Source organism: Phodopus roborovskii, unplaced genomic scaffold (genome assembly GCF_943737965.1).
Source record: "Phodopus roborovskii unplaced genomic scaffold, PHOROB, whole genome shotgun sequence".
In the NCBI taxonomy this organism is placed as follows: domain Eukaryota; kingdom Metazoa; phylum Chordata; class Mammalia; order Rodentia; family Cricetidae; genus Phodopus; species Phodopus roborovskii.
Window position 1 is genome coordinate 22,768,084 of NW_026126540.1, and position 26,217 is coordinate 22,794,300.

At 49.7% G+C, this 26,217-nt stretch overlaps 2 protein-coding genes across 2 annotated transcripts; both read left to right on the plus strand.

Annotated features, from left to right (window-relative positions):
- The first annotated feature begins 2,571 nt into the window (after positions 1–2,571).
- Positions 2,572–19,791, plus strand: Clk2 (CDC like kinase 2). Its single transcript, XM_051199344.1, has 20 exons — positions 2,572–2,730; positions 4,850–5,019; positions 6,547–6,775; positions 7,436–7,523; positions 7,874–7,940; positions 8,103–8,219; positions 10,735–10,901; positions 11,613–11,707; positions 12,390–12,519; positions 12,610–12,692; positions 12,841–12,920; positions 13,101–13,191; positions 15,465–15,542; positions 16,503–16,643; positions 16,728–16,848; positions 17,676–17,804; positions 18,139–18,298; positions 18,399–18,500; positions 18,952–19,069; positions 19,335–19,791. Exons 2-20 carry the CDS (start codon positions 4,850–4,852, stop codon positions 19,479–19,481), a joined length of 2,313 nt encoding a protein of 770 aa, XP_051055301.1. The 5' UTR covers positions 2,572–2,730; the 3' UTR covers positions 19,482–19,791.
- Positions 19,792–20,198: 407 nt separating this feature from the next.
- Entrep3 (endosomal transmembrane epsin interactor 3) lies at positions 20,199–25,932 on the plus strand. Its single transcript, XM_051198895.1, has 12 exons — positions 20,199–21,022; positions 21,224–21,280; positions 21,460–21,570; positions 21,671–21,790; positions 21,938–22,045; positions 22,477–22,652; positions 22,765–22,864; positions 23,442–23,511; positions 23,707–24,252; positions 24,717–24,785; positions 24,868–25,124; positions 25,216–25,932. The coding sequence occupies exons 1-12, from the start codon at positions 20,777–20,779 to the stop codon at positions 25,387–25,389; spliced, it is 2,034 nt and encodes a 677-aa protein (XP_051054852.1). The 5' UTR covers positions 20,199–20,776; the 3' UTR covers positions 25,390–25,932.
- Positions 25,933–26,217: the final 285 nt, after the last annotated feature.

The window sequence follows — 26,217 nt, forward strand, 5'->3', positions numbered from 1 at the left end:
TTTGTCCTATGAATGTCTGTGCACCAAGTGTAAGCCTGGTGCCTGCAGAGTAATAAATGTCTATCAGATCCCTGGAACTGGAGGTAGAGACAGTTGTAAGCCTCCAGGTGGGTGCTGAGACTTGAACTAGGGTCATTTGGAAAAACAACCAGTGTTCTTAACCACTGAGCCATTCTCCAGCCCTTAGCAATTTTTCTTCTAGTTGTCTTCTTCTCTTTTCCAAGACAGGGTTTCTCTGTGTAACAGTCCTGTCCTGGAACTCTCTTTGTAGACCAGGCTGGCCCAGAAGTCACAGAGATCCACCTGCCTCTGCCTCCCAAGTGCTGGGATTAAAGGCATTTGCCACCATGACCTGGCAAGTAGCCCTTTCCTTAAAAGCCAGAGCAGCAGTTGATGGAGTGCCTTCTTCCCCTTTAGAAACAGTTTCCTGCTTGTTATTTTCTCCCAATTCTCTTTCCAACAACTGATCCGCATCACACCTCCTCTGGGAAACCTAAAAACACATGCCTAATTTTTCCCTCAGTCTAGGCTGGAGCTTTCTGAAAGCAGATAAGGAAGCACTCTATTTTTTAAAATAATGTATTTATTCTTATTTTACGTACATAGGTAGTTTGCCTGCTTGTGTCTGTGTAAGTGTCAGACCTTGGAACTACAGACAGTTGTTAGCTGTCTTGTGGGTCCTCTGAAAGAGCAGTCAGTGCTCTTAACGGCTGAGCCATGTCTCCAGCTCCTGGCAGCATTCTTTATACAAGCTCTTGTCACAGGTTTACCTTTGTTGCTATTATGACAGAGGTCTTACTATGCAGCCTTGGCTGTCATGGAGCACAGCATGTAGTCCATGCTGTCTGGAACTCATACGTCCATCTGCCTCTGCAGATGTTTGGACACCATTATTTGTTTACAGGTCTATGGCCTCTCCCATTCAATCCTCAGACTGATGTGCTGAGGAAAAAGAAATTTGTGCTGGGTACAATAATTAACTAAATTGCTTGCCCAATTCTTTCTCACACACAATACCTACCTTTTGAGACAGATCTTTCTATGTGGCCCTACCTACCTATCTTCCAAATCATTATGCAGATCAGGCTGGCCTTGAACTCTCTGCCTGGCTGTTTTTATTCTAGAGTGCTGAAATTAAATGTGTGAGCCACTAGGCTTGATTCTCTTTCTATGAAGGGAATTTCTAAACTACTTCTGGCTAATTAGTCTAATCTCTATTTGACTATTCTCCACTCAGTTCCACTCAGATTTTGCCCAACTTTGTTTCCCTTCCATTTCTCCTTTATATATTATTGTTTTCTCAATACATATTTATTTTTATTTTTACATGTATGGGTATTTTGGCTTGCACGTGCAAGCAATGCCTGAAGAAGCTGGAAAACTGTTGAATGCCCTGGAACTCTAGTTACAAAGCTGATATGAGCCACCATGTGTGTGTTGAGAAAGGAACCCAGGTCTTTTGGAAGAGCAGCCAGTGTTCCTATCTGCTGAGCTATCTCTCCAGCTCCTCAAATGAATAAATAAATTAAAAAAAAAAATAAAGCTTTGTTTTTGAGACAGAGTCTTAAGTAGTTGCCTGTTATCTATCAACTGGGCCACACCCTGAGCTAGTTTGTCTCTGAGATAATCTCACATTGTAGCCCATGTCTCAGCTTTTTGAGGATTGAGATTATGGGCATTCCCCACCATGCTTAACGTCTTGTTCTTTTTGAATATTTAGTAAACTGGGGCAGGAGAGATGGCTCAGTGGTTAGGCGTTCAAAATGCTCTCCCAGAGAACCTAGCACCAACTCTGGCAGTTCACAAATGCCTATAATTAGAGGTTCAGGGGAACCGACGCCCTCTTCTGACAATTGACATGCACATACCCTGCTACAGACAAATAATTTAAGATAAATCCAAAAACAAGGAGAGAAGATTCGGTAAATTTAATAAAAACTAGCTAAAACACCATGCTTCCCAGTTATGGCCCCTAGTTCTTCCCTGGCCATGTACCTTCCCCAAACATAAACTTTTGTGCAGGACAAAGAGGGACCGCTTCTTGCTGGCGTTGGGCAGCAGGAGGTTGTATTTTGAAGCTACGCTTGAAGAATCCGACTTCACAAAGCCTCACTCACTCCAGTCATTTGCCCAAAGTGATACAATGTAAATAACAATACTTTCCTTAAACCTCCGATAATTAAATAAGTCACAAATGTCTTCAGGTGAAGAGCAATACGGAGGCCTGCGTAGATAAGATGCCTAGAGGCCCAACAAACACGTGACAAGTTCCTAGAGCAGACCGAACAAACAGGCGCACGCAGAGACTTGCGGACTCCCGCGAGTGCCGGCTAAGCCGAGGAGCACATCACACCGAAAGGCCCCGGTGTGCGGAGGCGGAGCCCATCAGAGTCTGGGAAGTGACGCAGGACGTGCGTGCGTACGTGCGTGCGTGCGTGCTCGCTCACGGCAGCGGCGGCGGAGCGGAGAGTCCAGAGCCGGAGACCGAGCTGGGATCGGGCCCCGGGCGGGGGCGGTGCGAGAGGCGCCGAGCGGATCCAGGGGGCGGGGACGGAGCCCGGGCGGGCGGGACTGGAGCAGAGCCCGGGAACGGGGCGGGAGGTCCCAGGGCCCCGGGTTGGGGGGTGGAACCACACTTCGTCGCCGCGGGGGTGCCGGGACTCCGGCCGCAGTGCCGCCGCCATCACGGACTTCCTGTGGGACAAGCGCACGGGCCTCGCCGCCAGAACGGTGAGCGCGCGGGCTGACGGACCTTGGGGCCGCGGAAAGATGGCTACCACCAGACGGGCGGCGACGGGATGAGGCGAAATTAGGAAGGAGTGTTGGGCTCTGGAAGCAGCAGAGTAGCGCGATAAGAGGGAGGGAGGTGGATCTGCCGGTGTAGCGGCGAGACCTATAGTAAACTTGGAGGGAGTCATAGAAGTGATGAGATAGGGACAGGAGCGGTTCCATACGTGCAAAAATTGGACTAAGGGTGTAAGACGAACCGAGAAGTGTTACTCGAAGTGTACAGGAAGTTTGACTCTAAGGACTTATTCTGGGCTTTCTGTGTAAGAAAGGGGGATTTAGAAGTTGAGAAAAGTTAGACTGGATTTGCTTTGCTAAGAAAGACCTGAGTGACTTTGTTGGTACGGTATCCAAAGTGAAATGGCCTTTTGTTAATCAGTTTAATCTAGATTGAGTTACCTGGGAAAGTCTCGTGCTTCATCTTTATGGTTTTCTGCCAGTCACTTTAGGCAAATACACTGTAGGTCACCTTCCTTAATTTAAGAAGGTTGGGAGGAAGTGTCCCAGAATGGCAACCAGATGTTGGCGTTAAACCTGCAGACCTCATGTCCTCAGTCCTGGGCCAAGGCTGTCCCTGAGACTCCTTACTCATTTTGTCCTGTGCTTTTCCTGAATTATGACTGATTTTGCTCTGAGTTTTCCCTTTGACCGAAAATTACTCATAAACCTTAACCAGCCCAGTTTTATTTAATGAAGGCCCAGCTGTCAGCCAAGTAGTACTGATACTGGTTAAAAACTAGTTATTAGGCTGGGGTTGTGTAGCTCAGTTGATATGGTGGTGCTGACCTAGCATACATGAAGCCCTAGGTAAAGCCAGGCATGATGAGGCTGCTCTTAATTCCTCACTTGGAAGTGAAGGTGGGAGGATCAGACGTTCAAGGCCATCCTAGGTAACATATCAATATTGAGGAAAGGGCTGGAGAGATGGCTCAGTGGCTAAGAACACTGACTGCTCTTCTGGAGGACCTGGGTTCAGTTCCCAGCACCCACATACAGCTCACAACTGTCTGTAACTCTGGTTCCAGGTGATTCAACATTTTCACAGACATACATGCAAACAAACCATCAGTAAAGTAAATAATTTTTAAAAATTGAGAACAGCCTAGGATATGTTAAGTCATACATTCCTACAAAAAGAAAGCAAGTCAAGTGTAGTTGTGCAAGCCTTTCACTCCAGCACTCAGGAGGCAGAGGCTAGCAAGATCTCTGAGTTCAAGTTCAGCCAGGTTTATATAGCAAGTTTCGGGCCAGCCAGGGTTACATAAAAAGACCTTGTCTCAAAAAAGAAAAAAGAAAGCCAGGCTATGGTAGCACACTTAATCTTAGCACTTCGGAGGCAGAAGCAGGCAGATGTCTTGAGTTCAAGTCCAGCCTGGTCTACACAGAGTTTCAGGACAGCCAGAGCTGCAAAGAAACCCCATCTTGAAAAGCCAAAAAGAAAGGGCAAACTCCAGTTATTTCCTACTTAACAACTAATTTGTTGTACTGATTTACAACATCAGAGATTTGGCCCGATGGGTGGGAGACATTTATTTATAGGACCACACCCTGGTCTCTAGAACTTGATAGTATTTGGTACCAGCTATTTGTAAAATCCTGGGAAACTGAATTCCTGCCCTTGTGGTACTCCTAATCTAGTAATGGGTAGGGGGTGATAAGATTTGCTGTTAGTAACTAAAACAGCCATGTAAACTGAAGCTTTATTTTGTTTGCTTGTAAAGAACTGGGGTCTGCGGAGCTGCATAGCTTAGATTGCAGCAGAGATGAACTGTGGCAATATTTATCAGACACACTTGTCAGCTATCATGAACTGTGGCTCAGACCTGACAGTCTTCATGGAGCTATGTTTGAGGTAGAGAAATTGAATCTGACATTCTTGAGCTTTCAGCCAAAAAAAAAAAAAAAAAAAAAAAAAAAAAAAAAAATTGTAAACACAAAGACTGAGGAATCCGTGCTAAAAGGCATAGAAGATGGCTTTGCATCTTCATAAACATACAGTCCCAGAGAGAGCGTCTAAAAACTCAAAGAGTGTTCCTACCGTCTGCTTTTCCTTCCCTTCCAGATGCCTCATCCACGAAGGTACCATTCCTCAGAGCGTGGTAGCCGGGGGAGTTATCATGAACACTATCGGAGCCGAAAACATAAGCGAAGAAGAAGTCGCTCCTGGTCAAGTAGCAGTGACCGGACAAGGCGGCGGCGGAGGGAGGACAGCTATCATGTTCGGTCCCGGAGGTGAGGCCTTAGGAAGAGAGACTGACTGCAGGCCACTGGTTTATTCATTTAATCAATAAGTGTGTATTGGTTATATGCTGAAGCCAGTGGGCTAAGCAGCTGGCTGAAGGTAACATGGGGCTAAGTATGTACAGAGAACGTACTTAACATGCATTTGGTCCTGGGTTCACTTTCTGGCATTACAAAAAAAAAAAAAAAAAGTGTTGGTATACACCTATAACTCCCAGCACTTGGGATTAAGCAAGGAGGATTGTGAGTTCAAGGCTAGTTTGGCCAGCCTAATCTATACAGTGAGACTCTCAAAGGAAAAAAGTAGTTTTCTGGAAGGTGCTTTTGTAGAGGAAGTACTTAGGGGTGGAAGCTGTATCCCCCAGGCATTGTTGGAATGGGTCTGAACCTGTGTAGTTAAAGGGAAACTTGATTTTTTTTTTCCCCTTAAATTGTATGTGTATGAGTGTTTTACCTACATGTCTGTCTTGGATTACATGCATCCCTAATACCCTCAGCAGTCAGAAGAGGGTATGGGATCCCCTGGAACTGGAGGTACAGATGATTGTGAGCTGCCATGTGGGTGATGCATTGAACCCAGGTCCTCTGAAAGAGCAGCCAGTGTTCTTAACCATTGTGCTATCTCTCTAGCTCTTTTGCTTTTATTCCTGAGACAGGGTGTCACTGTGTAGCCTAGAACTTTTTGTGTAGACCAGTTGCACCTGCCTCCTGTGCTGGAGCCCTGAGATTAGTGGTGTCTCTTGGCTCTAGGACAGCTTTTTAAGAAAGGGATTGTTAGGAACTAGCAGCCAGCTGACCCCACCCCTGATGATGGGGGGACGCTCATGGCCATGTCATCGTTACATCAGCCTTACCTGGTGGTTCAAACTTTACCTGGCTGCCAGAAGACTCAGTTACGCATGCTCAAGCACCCCTTTTAAAGCAAGCGTGCCACTCTCTCTTGCACCCCCTCTTGCCCCCCCCTCCTGCTTTCGGTTGGCCACCAGCTGCCCCCTTTCTCTCCCCTCTCTCAATAAACTCCACGTGAGCGCTGAGTCTCGTGTTTGTGTTTCTTAGGCATTAGCTGCAGCAAAAGAACAACAGGGACACCTAAGCTTGCCTGGTGGGACAAATGGGAATCAGTGGCAGAAATGTCTTCAGGTGGCAGGGCAGTACATGCCATGGACTAATAGCTAAAGAGAGCGCATGAGCTTCATGAAAGTTAGGTCTGTGGAGTTTTAATAATTCAGTGGTATGGAGAGGAGGTTGGATTGGGGCAAGTCCGAATTTCATTTGGAAACATTAGAGAGCAAACTGGTTCTTGTTCCTTGTGTCATTGGAGAGAAGGAGGAGGAACCCCCCTTCCCAGGTCTGCGGGTATTGGAGAGGCCTTGGTGATAAGCAAGTGTGGGGAAGCATCCTGTGTGCTTCCTCTCGTTATTCCCATGGTTCTTTCCCCTAAGGTAGGACCGTGTTGCACGTTGTGACACGGAATGTGGCCTGGACTGACATTCGTCATGAATATTTATTATCCAACAGCAGCTATGATGATCATTCATCTGACCGGCGGGTGTATGATCGTCGGTACTGTGGCAGCTACAGACGCAATGACTATAGCCGGGACCGAGGAGAGGCCTACTGTGACACTGACTTTCGACATTCCTATGAGTACCATCGGGAGAACAGCAGTTACCGAAGCCAACGCAGCAGCAGGAGGAAACATAGACGGCGGAGGAGACGTAGCCGCACATTCAGCCGCTCATCTTCAGTGAGTGCCAGCCCAGGCCTTTACTCTCCCCGTTCTTCTCCAGTCCCTCAGGGACCCTGATAAATAAAAGTCCCCTTGTTCTCAGTCATGCTTTGGAGCATGACATTGAAGTGGGCACTGAGATTGCCTACCCTCTTGGAAGTTCTCTGACTCTTGAGGACCCCAGGTCTACCTTGGAGATAGAAGGGCATGGGACCGTTATGCCCTAAGTGATATGTTGGGTTGTGTTGGGAGCTATAGGCCTCTACTTTTTGATGAGGATCTTGGTTTTGAAAGGCCTGTGTCTGCAAAACCCTTGGCTCTGTGGCCCCTCAGCAGAAGAGTTTGGGTTGGGGGCAAGGGAAGACTGCATCTGCCTAAAAGGGTGCTTCTTATAGCATGGGGTTGTGGGTAACACTGGCAACATCATCACTTTTCTGCTCTGCCCGTGCCTCTCCCTGTCCTGATTTGGGTTTGGGGACTTGGGATTATGCGCCGCTCTCTCTTCTCACACCAATCCGCCTTACCGCATCTGACGTGTTCCCTTCCACTGTCCCCCATCATCGTCTGTCCCCCCTGGCTGGGCGCCTGTGACCGGTGACCCCTCCACCACCCACCCCGTCTCCCTCCGGCCCCCGATCCGACACCTGGCTTGCTCCGATCCCCCCCACCCCCCGACAGCAGCACAGCAGCCGGAGAGCCAAGAGTGTAGAGGACGACGCTGAGGGCCACCTCATCTACCACGTCGGGGACTGGCTACAAGAGCGATGTACAAGCCAAATCGTAACAATCCTATAGCCTATAATGGTCCCATAGCCATCCTAACGTCCCATGCCAACCCAAGTCACAACCTCTTCTGCCTTTTCTCAGTGGTGTTGCTCATCTGGGTGGTTTGAGTTGCTGTTGAGAATTGACCTGGTGTCCACTCCCAGCTCTCATGGCCCCTGGGTTAAAGGTGGTGGGAGTCACACAGGGGTTTTCTTCCCCTGCAGCCATCTATATCTGTTCCCCCTTCCTTCATCTCCTCACCCCAGGTTGCTGTGCCCTACTTTCTTCCAGTTCATCTCATTCCCCACTTTTCTCCCTCCCTCTCCCCGACCCTGCTTTCTTTCGTTTCAGATGAAATTGTAAGCACCTTAGGAGAAGGGACCTTCGGCCGTGTTGTGCAGTGTGTGGACCATCGGAGGTAACTGCTGGCCTGCTGCTCCTTCCACATCTGTTAGGCATGGAAGATTACGAGGGCATTAAATTTGTTTGCAGCTTAGACAGAATTTCTTAGTGCTTACACTGATCCATTTGGTCTGAGATGTTCTTGAACCCAACAAAAGCCTCCCCTGTTGACCTACAGGGGCGGAGCAAGAGTTGCCCTGAAGATCATTAAGAATGTGGAGAAATACAAGGAAGCAGCTCGACTAGAAATCAACGTGCTTGAGAAAATCAATGAGAAAGATCCTGACAACAAGAAGTAAGCAAGCAAAGGAGTGTGTGAGGAGGCTAAGGGGTTCTACCTCCAGAAGGAACACTCCAGACTGGGGCTAGGAGGCAGGCAGGAGAATACAGTTTCTCATCCACTCCTTCTTTCCTTTTAAAGACATAGTTTTCCTGTGTGGTTTTTCCTGGCCATGAAATTTTTTGCAGACCAGGCTGACCTTGAGCTCACAGAGATCCTCCTGCCTCTGCCTCCTGAGTGCTGAGATTAAAGTTCTGTGCCACCACACCCAATCCATTCTACTTTTGATCATATGAGAGTAGTAGACCATTAAGATAGGCCTCTGACATTCTTTAATCCACTCCACTTGTTTTTATGACATGTAGGTTGCTCTGCAATCTGGGAATGTGCCTGGCATTGATGAGCATCACTATTGATGATGCAAGCCTGTAATCCCAGCCACTTGAGAGAAGAGGAAAAGACAGATTGGAAGCACAAAGCCTGCCTGGGCTACAGAGCAAGCTCAAGGCGGCCTGAGCAATTTAGTAAGACCTTTTCTCACAAATGAAAAGGGTGCTGGAGATGTAACTCAGGGATGGAATGCCAGCCATCTGTTTATAGAGTGCTAAACTCAAACCCCAGTACAACATAGACATGCAATTTGTTCAGGAAGCTGAGGCAGGAGAATCAGAAGTTTTGAGACTAGGACTGGAGAAGTGGCTCAGCAGTTAAGAGTGCATACTACCATTAGGTAGGACCTGAGTTTAGTTTCTAGCACCCGCATAGAAGCTCACAGTAGCTTTACAGGAGCTAGGCAATGGTGGCATACATCACTTGGGAGGCAGATGCTAACAGATCTCTGAGTTCAAGGTCAGGATGGTGTAAATAGTGAGTTCCAGCACAGCCAAGGCCATGCAGAAAAACCATGTCTAAAAAAACAAATAGCCCTAGGCAAATCCAGCACCTCCAGCCTCCTCAGAAACCTGCAGTCATGTGCATATAAAGCGTACATATAATTAAAAGCAAAATCTTTAAATGAGCTGGGCAGTGGTGGCACATACCTTTAGCCCCATCACTTAGGAGGCAGAGGCAGGCAGATCTCCGAGTTCAAGGCCAGTCTGGTTACAAAGTGAGTTCCAGGACATCCAGGAAACCCTGTCTTGAAAAAACAAATCTTTAGATGAAAATGTGGGGTGGTAGTAGAACACTTGGTGGAATGTAATGATTTGATTTAAGCATTAATGAAGAAGAGTAGCAAGCTTTAGACTGTGTGGAGACTGTGGGTATCTATCTATACAGTTCACACACAATACATAGGCTAAAAATTGCATAAGATTGTTATGTAAAGGTTTGGTTGTTTTGCTTTTCAGGGTTTTTTTTTTGTTTTTTGGGTTTTTTTTTTTTTTTTTTTTTGGTGAAACAGTATCTCATTGTAGTCCAGGCTATCTTCTGCTCAGTCTTGTAACCAAAGTCAAAGATAACTTTGAACTCTAGGTCCTCTGCCTTCATCTAGGGTTATAAAGTATGGCACTGCACCTAGTTTAATGTGATGGTACCAGATATTAAACTTCTGTGCATGCGAGGCAAGTGCTTTACCAATTGAGCTCTATCCACAGCCAAAATAAGATTTAACAAAACAGTAAGTATAAACTTAGGTAGCACAGTGGCTGTTAGTAAATTTCAGGTGATGGGGCTAGATGTAGTGGCTTGTGAATTTGAGGCCAAGATGAGTTACATAGGAATTTCTAGGTCAGACTGGACTACAGTCAGACCCAGACTTAATAAAAAAGGTAACATTGGTAATTGAGAATCCATGTTGTTTGGATTTTGGTGCTAATAGCTCTTCAGCAAATATTTGGGGGTGGTGTTTATTTGAGATAGGATCATATTACATAGCCCAAGCTAGCCTCAAATTCATGGTGATCCTCCTGCCTCTAAGTTCCTGGGTGCTCTGATTGCAGGAGTCCACCACTACACCCTGCTTAACAGATTCTGTTTTCCTCATTTTGAGATTGGGGATTAAATATGACCTCTTGCATGCCAGGCAAGTGCTGTATTCCTGAGTTACAGCCCAGTCAAGCCAATGGGTTTTGAACTACTTAAACTGTTAAAAAATATGTTTTGACAGTTTGGTAGTGCTTTTTGGTACTTCCAAAGGCCATTCTCTAACTGAACTGAATTTTGTTTTTGTGGGTTTTTTTTGTTGTTGATTATTTTTTTTTTTTTTTTTGAGTGACAGTATCATGTAGCCCAGGCTAACCTCAAACTCACTATGTAGTTGAGAATGACCTTGATTTTTTGATTCTCCTGCCTTTACCTCCCAAGTGCTGAGATTAAAGGTTCATGCCATTGTAACTGTTACATGTGATGCTGCAGATTGAACCTAAGTAGACATTTTATCAAGTGCCCTACATGCTTAGCCTTGATTAGTGATATTAACTGGCATGTGTTTATACAACTGTGGAATCAACAAGTGTGCAGTCCTTCCTTTTGGTGGGGTGGTGGGCTGTTGGGAGCTTATTAGACATCCACCTTCCCTGTCTTTCCCCAGCCTCTGTGTCCAGATGTTTGACTGGTTTGACTACCATGGCCACATGTGTATCTCCTTTGAGCTTCTGGGCCTTAGCACCTTCGATTTCCTCAAAGACAACAACTACCTGCCCTACCCCATCCACCAAGTGCGCCACATGGCCTTCCAGCTCTGCCAGGCTGTCAAGTGTGAGTGGGGTGGGCTGAGGCGGACTCTGGGGCAGCCTTCCTTCATCGGACCTCTTCTGTGTACTTGTGTGCTGGGCAAGTCCCTAACCAGCAGTGTACCTGCACACCTGTGGCTGTCTTGCCATCTCTTCTGACTTCACTCCTTGACTGATGTCTTTACCATCAGTGAGCACAATTGCTCTTACTGCCCACCCACAGCATTTGGTGTCTTTTCCTCATCTCTTCTTTCTTGGAGACGTGCTGGACAGCAAGCACAAACGCACATGTTCTTGCTGGAGTCAGGTCTGTGTAGTGACGTGCTCTTCATTTGGGCAGAGCAGATGGGAGAACACTAGATCATTCCGTTTCAGTGGCAGCTTCAGAATTCAGAGCCCTTGTTCCTCTGCATTTTCACAGTGCTGCCATTTTAATGAATTGAGTTTGCAGAGTGTGTAGTAACTGTAGACCTGAGTGAAGACCAGACAAAACTCTCACTGTGACACACTGCTGCTTTTATATCCATGAACTATATGTGCGGTTTTTTTGGTTTTTTATTGCTCACGGTAGATCTTAGACCAGGCATTTCATTTAGTTGTAGAGCAGAGAGTGGTCCCAGTAGAGTCTATGTCTGCCTCCTCACCAGCTTTGTCCTTGGTACTCAGTCAGGGTTCAGCTGCTGCCAGTTAGCACTAGCCACCTGGGTCAAGCCTGATCTAGCCTTCTCCCCTGCAGTCCTCCATGATAACAAGTTGACACATACGGACCTCAAACCTGAAAATATTCTGTTTGTGAATTCAGACTACGAACTCACCTACAACCTAGAGAAGGTAAGATGGACAGGAGCCAGCCTCTCTCTAAAGGGGCAGGCAACTGGGCCACTTGGCTTTTGGTTAGCTCCTTGTGTTCTTTCTCTTACTAATTTTTCCCTGTCTGCCTCCAGCTGGGTAAAGCCAGTGTGCCACAATAAGTCAAAAGGGAACAATGTAAGAAGTCTTAAGTTGAAAGACAATTTGAAAAGTTTCTAACAGGGTGAAAAATCTCCACGTTACCTCTCTTAGATGTGCCTTTCTGTGTGTTAGGGAAACAGCTTGCTTGGCAGCTTGAGATCTCAGCACTAAAGGTCCTCTTTACCCTTTGCTACATATTACAGATTTTCAGGACAGTAACCAGACACTTGAGTCTAGTCTTCTGGTACTTAGAGACTTCCATATTATTCGATAATCATTTCTTAGTCTTCTTTCTTTCCTACTCTTAAAATACTACTGTAAGAGTATGGTGGCACATGCCTGTAATCCCAGCACTTGGGAGGCTCTGAAGCAGGAGGATTGTTATAGGTTTAAAGCCTGACTGGGGTACATAGTGAAATCCTAATTTAAACACACAACAAAATGCCAGGAGCCAGATTTTCCTGGGTATATGGGAATAGGCTATATTTTTTTTCAGACTCAAGCACCTTAGTCTCTGAATCTCAGTCTGGCAGAGATTCATTCCCATCTGCTTTGCTCCTAGAAACGAGATGAGCGCAGTGTGAAGAGCACAGCTGTGCGGGTGGTAGACTTCGGCAGTGCCACCTTTGACCATGAACACCATAGCACTATTGTCTCCACTCGCCATTACCGAGCCCCAGAGGTCATTCTCGGTAAGGGAGCTCAGGGCTGCCCATTGTGTAAGGTGATATTAGGGTAGCATATCCTAAGCATCATAATTACTCTCACTCCTCACTGTGCAGAGTTGGGCTGGTCACAGCCATGTGATGTGTGGAGCATAGGCTGTATCATCTTTGAGTACTACGTTGGCTTCACTCTCTTCCAGGTAAGTGGTGGGGATATTACTGAGCCATTTGTCATTCTTCTGCTTGGTTTCTTGGTCTGCTGAGGATATACCTCCACATTGCCCATCAGAAACTAGTCTCCAGCATTCTTTCCCAGGTGCAATGCTTAGATCTATCTTTGTTTCCCAGACCCATGACAACAGAGAACATCTAGCCATGATGGAAAGGATCCTGGGTCCTGTCCCTTCTCGGATGATCCGAAAGACAAGGTGAACCTTGAGCAGAAGGGGCTACCCTTTTCTCTTCATGGAATTGTCTATTGAACATCATTTTATTATTTTCATTGATAATCTCCCTGCACCACCACCCCCCTTTCACATGGGTAAACAAGGGAAAGCATTTCATAAAAGGGGAAACTTCTGATGCACCAACCTCCCCTTCCCCTCTAGAAAACAGAAATATTTTTATCGGGGTCACCTGGATTGGGATGACAACACATCAGCTGGGCGCTACGTTCGTGAAAACTGCAAACCACTGCGGGTGAGCCTAGCTAGGGATATATATTTCCACAATTTAAAGGTTGCTTCCTTCCTAGGGTGGTTTGCCCCTGGAATGCGTTTTATAAGAAAAAGGTTAGGACAGGAGGGGAGGAAAACTAAAAGACAATTTGATCTACAGTGGACAGAAAAGAGAGCAAGGAGGTTAGATAGCCTAACTTAAGACAACCAGAGATCAAAGCAATATCCTAGATTCCTGGTTTCTTTAGGTCAGATAGAATAAGCTACCTTTGAAGAGCTTACATTTTAATGTGGAGCTAAAGAAGATTCATGAAGTTGACAAGGATATACAAATAAAACTTTCAAAGAGTATGAAGGAGTAATTGTGCTAGTAGGTTGAGCTGTAATATCAGAAACGTTGGTCACAGTGTGGTTGTAGTAAGGTAGCATTCAGATTGCATGCCAACCAAGCCTTGGTGCTTTTTTCCAAAGGGAAAGGTAGGGCTTTACAGGAGGCAGAGAGCTTGGGATGGTGGCACAAGCTTGTGATCCCAGCACTTGAGGTGCTGAGGCAGGAGAATCAAAGTCAGCTGCAGTACATAGTACCAGAACAGCCTGAGCTACATAGAGACCCTGACTTAAAAGGAGAATGAAAAAGGAAAGACAGATAATAAAAGTTTGTAAGGCATCCTGCTTTACCTTATTCCTGCCCTCCACCAGCGGTATCTGACCTCAGAGGCAGAGGAACACCACCAGCTCTTCGATCTGATTGAAAGTATGCTAGAGTATGAACCTGCTAAGCGGCTGACCTTAGGTGAAGCCCTTCAGCATCCTTTCTTCGCCTGCCTTCGGACTGAGCCACCCAACACCAAGTTGTGGGACTCCAGTCGGGATATCAGTCGGTGACAATCAGGCCTTGGGCCCCCCTGCTTCTTGTGTAGCAGTGGGTGCCCAGTCCAGGACACTGGTGCTTTTTTATACAAGAGAACAGAGCCAGAACTCACCCCCTCTCCTGCCCCTGGCTCCTTTATACCTGTGAATATGTGAAATAGTGTATATATGACAGATCTTGTACCTATCACTACAACCCCTGCCTTGTATATACTGCTATTTACACTTTTCAAACCTCATCTGCCCCTCATGTGGAGTTGGATGGGGGGCAGAATGAGGTAACCAGGTGGTGTCTACTCCATGTTTTATAAAGGGATTTTGTACAGTCTTTGTGAAATAAAATGACATGCTTCATCTGACCCCCCATCCCTGGAATTTGAGGTTCAAGGGTACTGGGGTAAATGGGTAAAACTTTTGGATCTGAGTATAAAGGCAGAGCCTCTTTGCCCTGCCAAGTTAGAGCCAGACTATGAGTTTAAATGCACTTTGTGTTCAAAGATAGTGAAGATTAAAACATGCAATCAGGTCGAACTTGTGTGATCTGGAGTAGTTGGAAAATAGCTTTGACCCTTTAAATTACTGGATGTGTGATGGTAGCCATGAGGCTGCCCCCCACAACCACCCCCAATACAGACTGAAACCCCTTATATAGAAAACTCCCGCCACAAGCTAGTGCAAAAATTCCCTATCTGTGCTGCCTTACTTGAGTCTACCTGGGATAAGTAGCTCTTTCCTCCTAGGAGGTCACGTGGAGGAAGTGTGGCGGTAGACTGCAGAGACTGGTTCGTGTTTGTCACGTGAGGTACTTCCCGCTTTAGTGCTTTTTTTTTTTTTTAACCAAGGCGCAGGCGCAGTTTGCTGCTACTGCGGGAATCTTGGTGACTCTTCCGGTTGGTCCAGCCAATCGGAACACACAGAAGCTGGTGGACCGAGCCCACCGGAGGGAGTTCTCAGGGCCGCCGCCGCCTTACTGCCGCGGCAGGGCCGTGGAAGGCAGGGGCGGCCGGGTTCATTTGCAAACATGGCTCAGAGCAGAGACGGCGGGAACCCATTCCCCAACTCCGGCGAGCTTGACAATCCCTTCCAGGTGACTTGCGCCGATCTCTTTTGGGCAGTCTTTTCCCCAATTCTAAGGTATCGGGCTACTATTCCCATTCGTGACATTTGACTCAGGGAAGGAGTGTGTCACTACGTAGAAGTGACGGTATCTCCAGACCATTAAGCATTGGGGGACTAATGGGAAGCCGACTTTGCCCCTCTAATAAGTGGGTTCTAGCAATGTAGGGTGATGGACTATAAGGCAAATGTTGTGAGACAACGGCGTGGCACCGAGGTCTCAGGTACTTGGAGTCACGAGCAGTTTTGGGAAGTTCCTAGGAATTCCCGTGACCCCGAGTGCCCACTGAGCCAAGTCTCTGCTCTCAGGACCCAGCTGTGATCCAGCACCGACCCAGCCAGCAGTATGCCACGCTTGATGTCTACAACCCTTTTGAGAACCGAGAGGTGAGCAATTAAAAGCACAGAAGAGCAGGAAAGGGGGAGTGTGCCATAAACTCGGTCTGTGCGTACTGGGGGCTTTGTTTATTGTTTTGTTTATGCAGAGAAAAAAATGAAGGCTGTGGGTTTTTTAGCTCTCTGAGAGATGCCATACAGTCAGGACTAGTCTAACTCAGGACAACGGAGCCATCTAGTTTTGAGTTCGGAAAGTCAGTCTAGGGAGGATCTTCGGTCTATGGGAAGACTTACTTGAAGAGAACCAAGGTTGGGGCTAGTCAGGGTTGAGATACCAACCGGCTTAGGTGTGCGATCAGAGGGCAAACAATGAAGAGGCGTAGAAGAAATAGTGAGTAGGAGTTAAAGAGGGGAGTTCCACTGGCAAAGCGCTTGCTCTCAAGTGCACTACATAAGGAGGATGGTAGGTAACACAGGTGTGTAATCCTAGCACTTGAGAGGTGCAGGCAGGAGTATTATCCTTAGGAGGCCAGGGAACGATGTGTTCAGTCCCCCAAAAACAGTGTGATGTAAGAAGAAGAAAAGCTTCCACAGGTTGCCCTCTGACCACACCATGTTTCTAGAGTACATAACAGGAACTGGACGATGAGTAAATAAATGCAATTTAAAAATTTTTAAAAAGCTAAAGAGATGATACATGGATAGATGCTTTAAGTGTTGCTGAAGCACCCGCCATAACAGAACTGTTACAGGTCCTGAAAAAGTTATCCAACTTAAATTCATACAAGAAGTAGCTTTCTGTTGAGGCACATGACACAGGGTTGTCCGTGCTTAGACTGAGGCAGGAGAATTGCAATTTCTAGGCCAGCCCAAATGCCTATTGTCTCAAAAACAAAATAAACAACAAGAAGGCCCCTAACATGTAGGGAGGAGAGCTGCTGATGAGCTCTGGTTGCAGATGATGTCAAGCAGACTAGGGAATTAGCTGATCTCTAAGCTTGTTTCCAGCAGCCTCCGCCAGCCTATGAGCCTCCTGCCCCAGCTCCAGCCCCTGCCCCAGCCCAGTTGCCGCCTCCTGCAGCTCCCTCTGTACAGTCCTCAAGGAAGCTCAGCCCCACGGAGCCCAAGAACTATGGCTCCTACAGCACTCAGGTAAGCAGGGTGTGCAGACGGTAAGGACAGGAGCAGTGCTGGGCCTGGGACTCACATCTGCCTCTGCTCATGCTCTCTCTGTAGGCTTCTGCTGTTGCAGCCACTGCTGAGCTGCTCAAGAAGCAGGAGGAGCTCAACCGGAAGGCAGAGGAGTTGGACCGCCGGGAGCGAGAACTGCAGCATGTTGCCCTGGGTGGCACAGGTAGTAAGTGGTTCCTGATTAGGGTCAGAAAGTGCTTGACAGTTTGGAAGGAGCTACAAAAACACCTGAAGAACATGGCTCATCAGTCAGAGTGTTAAAATTGACTTATAAGTACAGCCGTGGGTTCTTAAGCAGTTCCATAATGGGTTTTTTCCTTAAAGATTTACTTATAATATTTTTATTTTACACATATGAGGGTTTTGCCTGCATGTATATAATGAATCCATATGTGTGCAGTGTCCATGGAGACCAGAAGAGGGCAGCTGACCCCAGACTGCCCCTCCCCTGTTGTAAACCCTAATGTGGGTGCTGGGAACCCAACTCTGCATCTTCGCCAGAGCAGTCTGTGCTCTTAACCACAGAGCCATCTCTCCAGCCCTTGGGTGCTAATCTTAGACATCCCACCACTGAGCTACACCCCAGCCATTTGGTACTTTACATTGAACACTTCAGCTTCCTGTTTGCTAAAACATTTTTCTCATTTTACAAAGTAGGAAATCTTGAGGGTTGAATAAAATCACCTATGTAGAGCTCTTGGCATGAGCCTCAGATACTTCAAATAATAACTGTTTGCTTACCGTTATTTTTGTTCTTATTTGTTTTGTTTTGGAAGGGTCTTACTCTGTAGACCAGGCTTAGCTGGGACTCTCTGTCCCTGTCAGCTTTCTCAGTGTGGAACTACAGGCATGTGCTACTATGCCTAATCTTTTCCACTTTTTGTTTCTTTGGACCCATAATTGAGAAGACTTAGGAATGGAGGGAGAGGGGAATGTGCCCCTTACTGATTTACACTCAGTTTTGAGACATTCCTCCTGTTTTTTGCCTTACAGCTCGACAGAACAACTGGCCTCCCTTACCGTCTTTTTGCCCAGTTCAGCCTTGCTTTTTCCAGGACATCTCCATGGAGATTCCTCAAGAATTTCAGAAGACAGTGTCCACCATGTACTACCTCTGGATGTGTGAGTATGAGAAGTCTTCTTGGGAGATGTTACGGATAAATCTGTTAAATGCCCTAGAACACACTTTGAGAACAAGACACCTAATGTTTCTTCAAGAACCTTTAGGGTTGCGTGTGTGTGTGTCTGTGTGTGTGAATCCATCTGTAAATGGATTCTGAATGCTTGCAAATCTTTTTCAAGAAGATCATACCTGATCTGTGGGGTTGATTCTCCAGGGCATGGGCCCCATCCTCTCATGCGGCTGCCACATTGGACAGGCATATGTGACAAGCTTCATTGCATTCCAGAAAGCTCCTTCATCTTGTCCCTCTGCTTCCCCCCCCCCCCCCCGCAGGCAGCACTTTGGCTCTTCTCCTGAACTTCCTCGCCTGCCTGGCCAAGTTCTGTGTGGAAGCCAGCAGCGGCTCGGGCTTTGGGCTGTCTATACTCTGGCTCCTCCTTTTCACCCCCTGCTCCTTTGTCTGCTGGTATCGCCCCATGTATAAGGCTTTCCGGTAAGCGTGGTGGGGGGGGGGGGGCTCTGCCTGAATCCCACAGCTGTCCTCCAACCCTGGTTTTCTAATTCCCCCACGCTTTTTTTTTTTCTCTTTGCAGGAGTGATAGTTCATTCAATTTCTTCGTTTTTTTCTTCATTTTCTTCGTCCAGGATGTGTTCTTTGTCCTCCAGGCCATTGGCATCCCAGGGTGGGGCTTCAGGTGTGTGAGTTGCCATTCACCCTCCCTCACCTCCCCCTCCCACTCTGGGCAATTCAGTTAGGAGATAGAGCTGTTCAGCAAAAGGGCATGTGTGCTCTCTCTGGAGAGGCGAATTTAACAAGAAGTCAGGATGCTTGGCCAGAGAGCCCAGAGCGCTCTAGGCAGGCAGCAGCTGAAAAGAAGGCCATGTCACCATGGTCGAAAGAAGGGAGTGAGAAGATTCAGTTCTGAGTGAGGGTGTTAGGAGAGTTCGGAGCCAATGCTTCAGAAATGAGTTACAAGTGTAAAGAGAATAGATCTAGGGGGATTGGTTCATGGAAAGCCACCATACTGGCAGAGGAGTGACCACTGCTGGGCATAGAGCATGTTCACTGCATGCCCAGTGAACACTGGGAAAACAGAGCCCCCGCCAAGAGCAGCCCCCACCCTCACCAACACCTCTTCCCCACAGTGGCTGGGTCTCTGCAATTGTGACGGTGAGCACCAACACAGCTGTGGCCGTGCTCATGCTACTGGTTGCCCTGCTCTTCACTGGTGTCGCTGTGCTGGGAATCGTGATGCTGAAGCGGGTGAGGACTGGGGGGAGTGGCAGGGAGTGGAGGCCCTGAGTCCCTGCGGGTGCAGAGTAGAACCCTCAAAAGGAGCTGGGGCAGGCCAAGCAGAGGGCTGGGTTCTCAGCTAATGGGCTTTCTGGGGTGGGTGAAGTGTGTGCTTGGAGGGAGTGCCGTCTCAGAAGGAAAAGCAAGAACAGCGTGCTGCTGAGTGGTGGTGTCAGCCTGGGGTGAGGTGGGAGGGACTGGCCTACGTTGTAATATCTCTGCCATCTTCTTGCAGATCCACTCCTTGTACCGCCGAACAGGTGCCAGCTTTCAGAAAGCCCAGCAAGAATTTGCTGCTGGTGTCTTCTCCAACCCTGCAGTTCGAACTGCTGCCGCCAATGCAGCCGCAGGGGCTGCTGAAAATGCCTTCAGGGCCCCATGACCCCTACTGGCATGTCCTGACCCTGCCACCCGTGGGCACTAAGATAGCCCCTATCCCTGAAGTCTCAGGGATTCAGGGAGACATCACTACTTACTGACTTCTATAGGGCTCTTCATCCCACAGCTGAGACTCTAAAGCTGACTTGGAGGTGTGGGGAGCCCACTGTGACTCAGTCATTACTTGCCTTTATGCCCGATCTGGCCACACTTGCTGCCACCTCTCACATATCCCAAACCCAGTTTCCCTCTGCTGTGCCAAGGATGTCTCTTCCGTTATTTAAATTAAAAAAGGAAAAAAAGTATAACCGAAACTCACCCACTTCCTTGATCTTTACTGTATATTAGGCTTTTTGAGAGTGTTGGGAGGGGCCTGGAGTGGATGCACATGCCTGCAGGAGAGGCTGCACTTGACACCCTGAGTGGGGGGGGGGGCGGTAGAAGGACCGAGACACGGGGAACTTCCGACCAGTCTGTTTGCCATCCCTTCCCATTAATGATGGGCAGTCAGCCTCCTCCGCTGAGAACTCTGCGTCCTGGGGACCTGAAGCCTTGGGTAGGGCGGAAAATGGGCACAGAAACGATACTTAACCAGCCAGGCTTCAGGGCGAGGCCAGTGTTGGAGAAGGGCCTCGCCCTATCTCCTCCCATCCCCAGGGTTGCTTTCGGACTACAGCTCCCAGGATGCACTGCACTAGCCACCACACCCCTCCGCACCACACACCATCCCCCATTCCCCGCCTCTAGAGCCTGACCTGCTGCGGCTGGAGGAGCTAAGGAAGCAGAGCGTGGTGGGGAGGGGAGCGGGGGTACTCCCCCGCGACCCTGGAGACAGTTTCCCGGCCTCTCCCCACCAGGCGGCCCTGGATCACCAAAGGCACCTCTCTCTAGTCCCTGCATGCAGCTCGTTCTCCTCTTCTGTAGACTTCTTTGCATCCCTCTCGCCTTTGCCCTACCCACCCTTCCCTGGGCTCCGGAACGGGAAAGCTACTCTTATCTTCAGTCTAGGATCAGCCCTTCTCGGCACCCCTCTTCGTTAAGGAAATGCAATGAGCCGGTGCCTTCGCGTCCTCATCGCTGCCGCGGGCACGGTACCCGTCTGGTGGTGGGGAGGGAGCCCCCCACTGTCCCTTCCGGTCGCCCCTCCTTTGGGCCTCCCTCCAGCTAGCGTCCCTGGGCGATGCCCCAGAGGACCTAGCCTGGAGGTGGGCTTCACAGTGGGGGCGCTGGAAAGGATAAAGAACGGGGCCTTGGGCACCTCTGAGATGCTCCCAAGTATCAAGGGGGACCGAGAGAGGTATGGGCAACCAGGCAGCAGGCATGATGCCCTCGCCTAGTGACTCCAGCCGCTCGCTGACCAGCCGGCCCAGTACTCGGGGCCTTACCCACCTCCGCCTCCACCGACCCTGGCTGCAGGCCCTGCTCACGTTGGGACTAGCCCAAGTGCTCTTGGGCATCCTGGTGGTAACCTTCAGCATGGTGGCCTCCTCTGTCACCACCACCGAGAGCATCAAGAGGTCCTGCCCCTCTTGGGCTGGGTTCTCGGTGAGTTGGATAAAGAGTGCATAGTAGTAGGGTGGGAGAAGCTTCTCAGGACCCACCCCTCCTCACCTGCAAGCCCACATGCTTGTCTTTCCTTCCTCTCCCAGTCCTCTCCCTCCTTGCAGGGCTGGGTGCATCCTGTGGCGAGGGGCTCACTCAGGTGCTTCCCCTGCCAGGCTGAGCCTGTGCCCACTCTGTCCCTAGCTGGCGTTCTCCGGGTTGGTTGGCATTGTGTCCTGGAAGCGTCCATTCACCCTAGTGGTAGGTGCCAAGGCCCAATACCCACTGGGAGGCAGGTGCCCAACACCAGAGGGGATATACCCTTTATACCCTCAGGAAGGGACTTGGCTTTCCAGTTGGTACCAGGTTGGCAGACAGTGTCTGTGGAAGAGGAGTACCGGTGACGGTCAGGCCCTGAGATGGCATCCTGTCTCCCCCAGATCTCCTTCTTCTCCTTGCTTTCGGTGCTCTGTGTCATGCTCAGCATGGCTGGCTCTGTTCTCTCCTGTAAGAATGCTCAGCTGGCTCAGGACTTCCGAGAATGCTCCATGGTGAGATTTGAGGGGGGAGGCCTAAAAGAACTGGTTAGGGGAGGTGTGAGGGACCCCTGAGTTTGCTCTAATCCAGGCTGCCCTTTCCACTCCCACACAGGAAGGGAAGGTCTGCGTGTGCTGCCCCCCTATCCCTCTACACAGACCCTGCCCAGAGTGGGGCCAGGAGCTGACAGTTGCCCTTAACTCCACCTGTGATGAAGCCCGAGGGGCCCTCAAGGTGAACATGCCTTCCCCAACCCCTTCCTCCTAGACTATCACCCTGGTTCTCCCCCTTGCCTCCTCTCCTGGGGTTCCCAAAGGCTCACATATGTGGGGTCTGCCCCTCCCGGGGTTATGTAACCCTCTCCTATACCTTTCCTTCCAGAACCTGCTCTTCAGTGTCTGTGGGCTTACCATTTGTGCTGCAATAATCTGTACCCTCTCTGCTATTGTCTGCTGTGTCCAGATCTTCTCCCTGGATCTGGTGCATATGGTGAGAAGGGAGGCAAGGCCCAAGCGGACAGGAGCATGAAGTGTGGGACTGGACTTGCAAAGAGTAGCTACAGGTCTGGGATTTGAGCTTGGGGTTCTGAGTCACCTGAGGATATTTATTAGAGAGACGTTGAGGGCCCAAGGGAGTGAGGAAGACTGGATGGGATGAAATCACGAGGGTCCTGGGTGGGAGTAGGGATAAAAGATGGGTAGTCCTGTGGTGACTGGGAACAGGTGTTAATTATGGACAGATATGAAACTAAAACGGAGATTTACGGATGGGCAAGGTCAGAGCTAGAGGTACCGAGTAGGTACAGGTTGATGAAGGAACTGGGTGTGGTTCAGAAGGGTTGGAACTGGCTCTTCTTGGAGGAGGCAGGACCATAAAAATAGCAGAAAGGAAAGAAATTTGAAACCAGGCTTGCTTTCTAGCAGCTGGCCCCTGAACGCTCAGTCTCCGGCCCCCTAGGGCCCCTGGCTTGTACATCATCACCTCCAGCTCCTCTCCTCCACACCATGCTGGACTTGGAGGAATTTGTCCCACCTGTGCCCCCACCTCCCTACTATCCTCCAGAGTACACCTGCAGCTCAGAGACAGATGCACAAAGGTCAGGCTGGGGCCTGAGGGAGAGGATGGGGCTGGGCCTGGATTGGTGGGGAGGCACAGCTGTAGGGGAGGAGCTGTCTTCCAGGTCCTGATCTTCTCCCTCATCCTGCCAGCATCACATACAATGGCTCCATGGATAGCCCAGTGCCCTTGTACCCTACTGATTGCCCTCCTTCTTACGAGGCCGTCATGGGGCTACGAAGAGACAGCCAGGTGAGGAGAAGGCTTGGTGCAGCTGGGAGCAGTGGGTAGAGCCTGGAAAGCTGCTTGATAGGGATACCAACCGTTCTCATGGTCTCTATAATACACCCACTGTCACCTTTGATCTGCCCTAGAGCTGCTGAGGTGGGTGGGAGGTGAAGATGAACTAGTATTTCTCTATTGAAGATGTGCTGCTGGGTGTAATGGTTCACTCCCATAATCCCAGCACTGGAAAGCAGAAGTAGCCAGTGCTACAAGATCGAGGTCCACCTGGTCTGCATAAAGAGTTCTAGGCCAACCAGGGCTTGTGACCTTGTCTCAAAAGATAAAGATACAGAAACCGGCACCCTCTTAAGTGACCTATACAAAGCCAACCGTAGTTGTCGTATGCCTATAAAACACAGCACTTGGGAAGTAAGGCAGCAGGATTAGGAATTCAAAGGCTAGCCTGTCTCAAACAAACAATAAAAAAACAGATAACTCATACAGAGTGACAAAGCTGCCCTGCAGTCTACTCCCAGTGAATAGGAATGGATGGATGATCATGCCAGTGTGTAGGGACGCCCTTTTGATCCTGTGTCTTCTGCAGGCCACTCTGTTTGATCCTCAGCTTCATGATGGCTCCTGTGTCTGTGAGCGGGTGGCCTCCATTGTAGATGGTGAGCACAGTGGGGTCAGGGCGGACCAGGGCAGGGCAGGGAAAAACAAGGCTGAACTCAGCTGATGGTTTGGAGTTGAGGACTGTGGAACCCTGGGCCTATCTGTCTTCTTGAGATAAAGCTGGAGTCAAGAGGGGCTCAGGAAGAGTGGCTGCCCTCCTGCAATTCTACCTAGCGTTTCCTTGCCACCCACAGTGTCCATGGACAGCGGGTCCCTCGTGTTGTCAGCTATTGGCGACCTCCCTGGGGGCTCTAGCCCATCAGAAGACTCTTGCCTGCTGGAACTCCAGGGCTCTGTGCGCTCTGTCGATTATGTGCTCTTCCGCTCCATCCAGCGCAGCCGAGCAGGCTACTGCCTTAGCCTGGACTGCGGCCTGCGGGGCCCCTTTGAAGACAGTCCCTTGCCACGGCGACCCCCGCGTGCTGCCCGCTCCTATTCCTGCTCAGCCCCTGAAGCCCCACCCCCACTGGGTGCCCCCACAGCTGCTCGCAGTTGCCATCGGTTGGAGGGCTGGCCGCCCTGGGTAGGACCTTGCTTCCCCGAGCTGAGGCGGCGGGTCCCCAGAGGAGGCAGCCGCTCAGCCGCACCCCCGCCTGCCCGAGCCCCAACTCGACGCTTCAGTGATAGCTCAGGGTCCCTCACCCCACCCGGGCACCGGCCTCCTCACCGGACCCCCCCTCCACCACTGCTGCTGCCAAGGTCTCACAGCGACCCAGGCATCACCACCTCCAGCGACACTGGTGAGCCACACCCTCCTCTGGTTCAGGGACGGGTAATCGCTGGCATTGGGCGAGGTTCCTGAGTGGGAAGAAGGTGAAGTTAGTTGCTCCTGAAGTGCCCTGTCTGAGTACTCCTCACCTCTGAGGGACAGAGGCTTCACGGCCAACCAGGAGGACTTGGTTCTAGATGCATGGGCTACATAACCAACCAGTTTTACAAACAGATTAACCAGAAGTCTGCGAGTTAGACACAGGAAGTGCCCGAAGTCCCATCTGGGGACAGAGCTGGGAGGCTACAGCAGTGGACAGCCCATCTTCCTACATTATACCATGTAGATGTGGGCAGAGGTGATGGCCCCGTGAATGGGGATGCAGTGTGAGAAGCAAGAAAGTCCACTGAGCTTGGGCTCTCGCAGGACGATAGACAGTGGGTGGGAGGACAGGCGTGCTCACATAGCACTCACACTGTCACTTTATTTCCTCAGCTGACTTCAGGGACCTTTATACCAAAGTGCTTGAGGAAGAAGCTGCCTCTATCTCCTCTGCAGACACAGGTGAGACGTGCGGTAGACAGCAGGAGGGTGTGGGGCCACTGTGTGGCCTACACACATTCCCCCACTTGCCCTTTCTCTGCAGGGCTCTGCTCTGAAGCCTGCCTTTTCCGCCTAGCCCGCTGCCCTTCGCCCAAGTTGCTGCGTGCCCGCTCAGCTGAGAAACGCCGCCCGGTGCCCACCTTCCAGAAGGTTCCCCTGCCTTCGGGTCCTGCACCTGCCCACTCTCTAGGGGACCTGAAAGGAAGCTGGCCAGGCCGAGGCCTGGTCACTCGTTTCCTCCAGCTGTCCAGGAAGTCCCCAGATCCCGCAGGGACTGCCGCCCATGGACATAATAAGCAGGTAAGCATTAGGAGCGCCAGGACGCGTCACTGGCAAAGGCTGGCGCTTTAGGTTGGCCCATACCAATGTCCTCTCCTGTGTCCCCTTCCAGGTGCGCAGGAGCCCATGGGGACGACCAGGTCGGGAGAGCCTCCACCTTCGCAGCTGTGGCGATTTGAGTTCTGGCTCCTCCCTAAGGCGACTCCTGTCTAGCCGCAGGTTGGAGCATGGTGTACGCCCACACAGCCTCAGCCTCAACGGAGGCAGCCGGGAGACTGGGCTCTGACTGGCCTTGTACCCATGAACAGATCCAGATGAACGCTGGAGCCACAGGCATCAGCTGGTTGGGACCGGCAGCCCTGTGTACCGGCTGCCTCAAAAGAAACCCGCTGTGTACCCTCCCAAGGCGTTCCTTTCCTGCCTGCCTTTTGGGGCTCCTGCTGCTTGCCTCTGTCCCTCTGGACAGCAGAGCTTCTGTCCTGTGCTGCATGGGTGTTCAAGCTGTGGGAGGAGACGCCCCTGCTTACAGCATTGATGGAGGAAAATTAGTAACCCCCCCCCCAGCATGAGAGTGCCTCTTCCTGATATTTAATAGCACTGTATGGGGGCAAAGGGCTGAGTATTTGAGAACAGGTTGATTTGTACCTTGCCATGTGGTGTTGAGGCAGACAAGAAGAGACACGAATCTAGGTGGCTTCTTCAGCTCTGCCACCTCTAGCTGCATGACCTCGGGCAAGTTATTTAACCTTAATTGCCTGACCTGTGAAACATTGTGAACACGAATGTTTGTAACACTGAGTAAGCCTTCAATAAATTTCAGTTTCTTCCTGCTCTTTTGGACTGTTTGTTCTGCTGGTATTTAAGCAGAGCTGGAGCTTATTAAAGACTTTTTTTTTTAACAGTTTCTTTGTTTGTTTATTGTTTGTTTTAGGCAAGGTTTCTCTATATAGCTCTGACTGTCCTGAATCTCCCTGCATAGGCCAGGCTTACCTCACTAAGATCGGCTCTCCTCTGCCTCCCAAGTACTGGGATTAAAGGCATGTGCCATCATGCCTAGCATTTGAACATAGATCTTAAGCACAGAAGTTAATACAGGGATGTTCAGGGGAGTGAG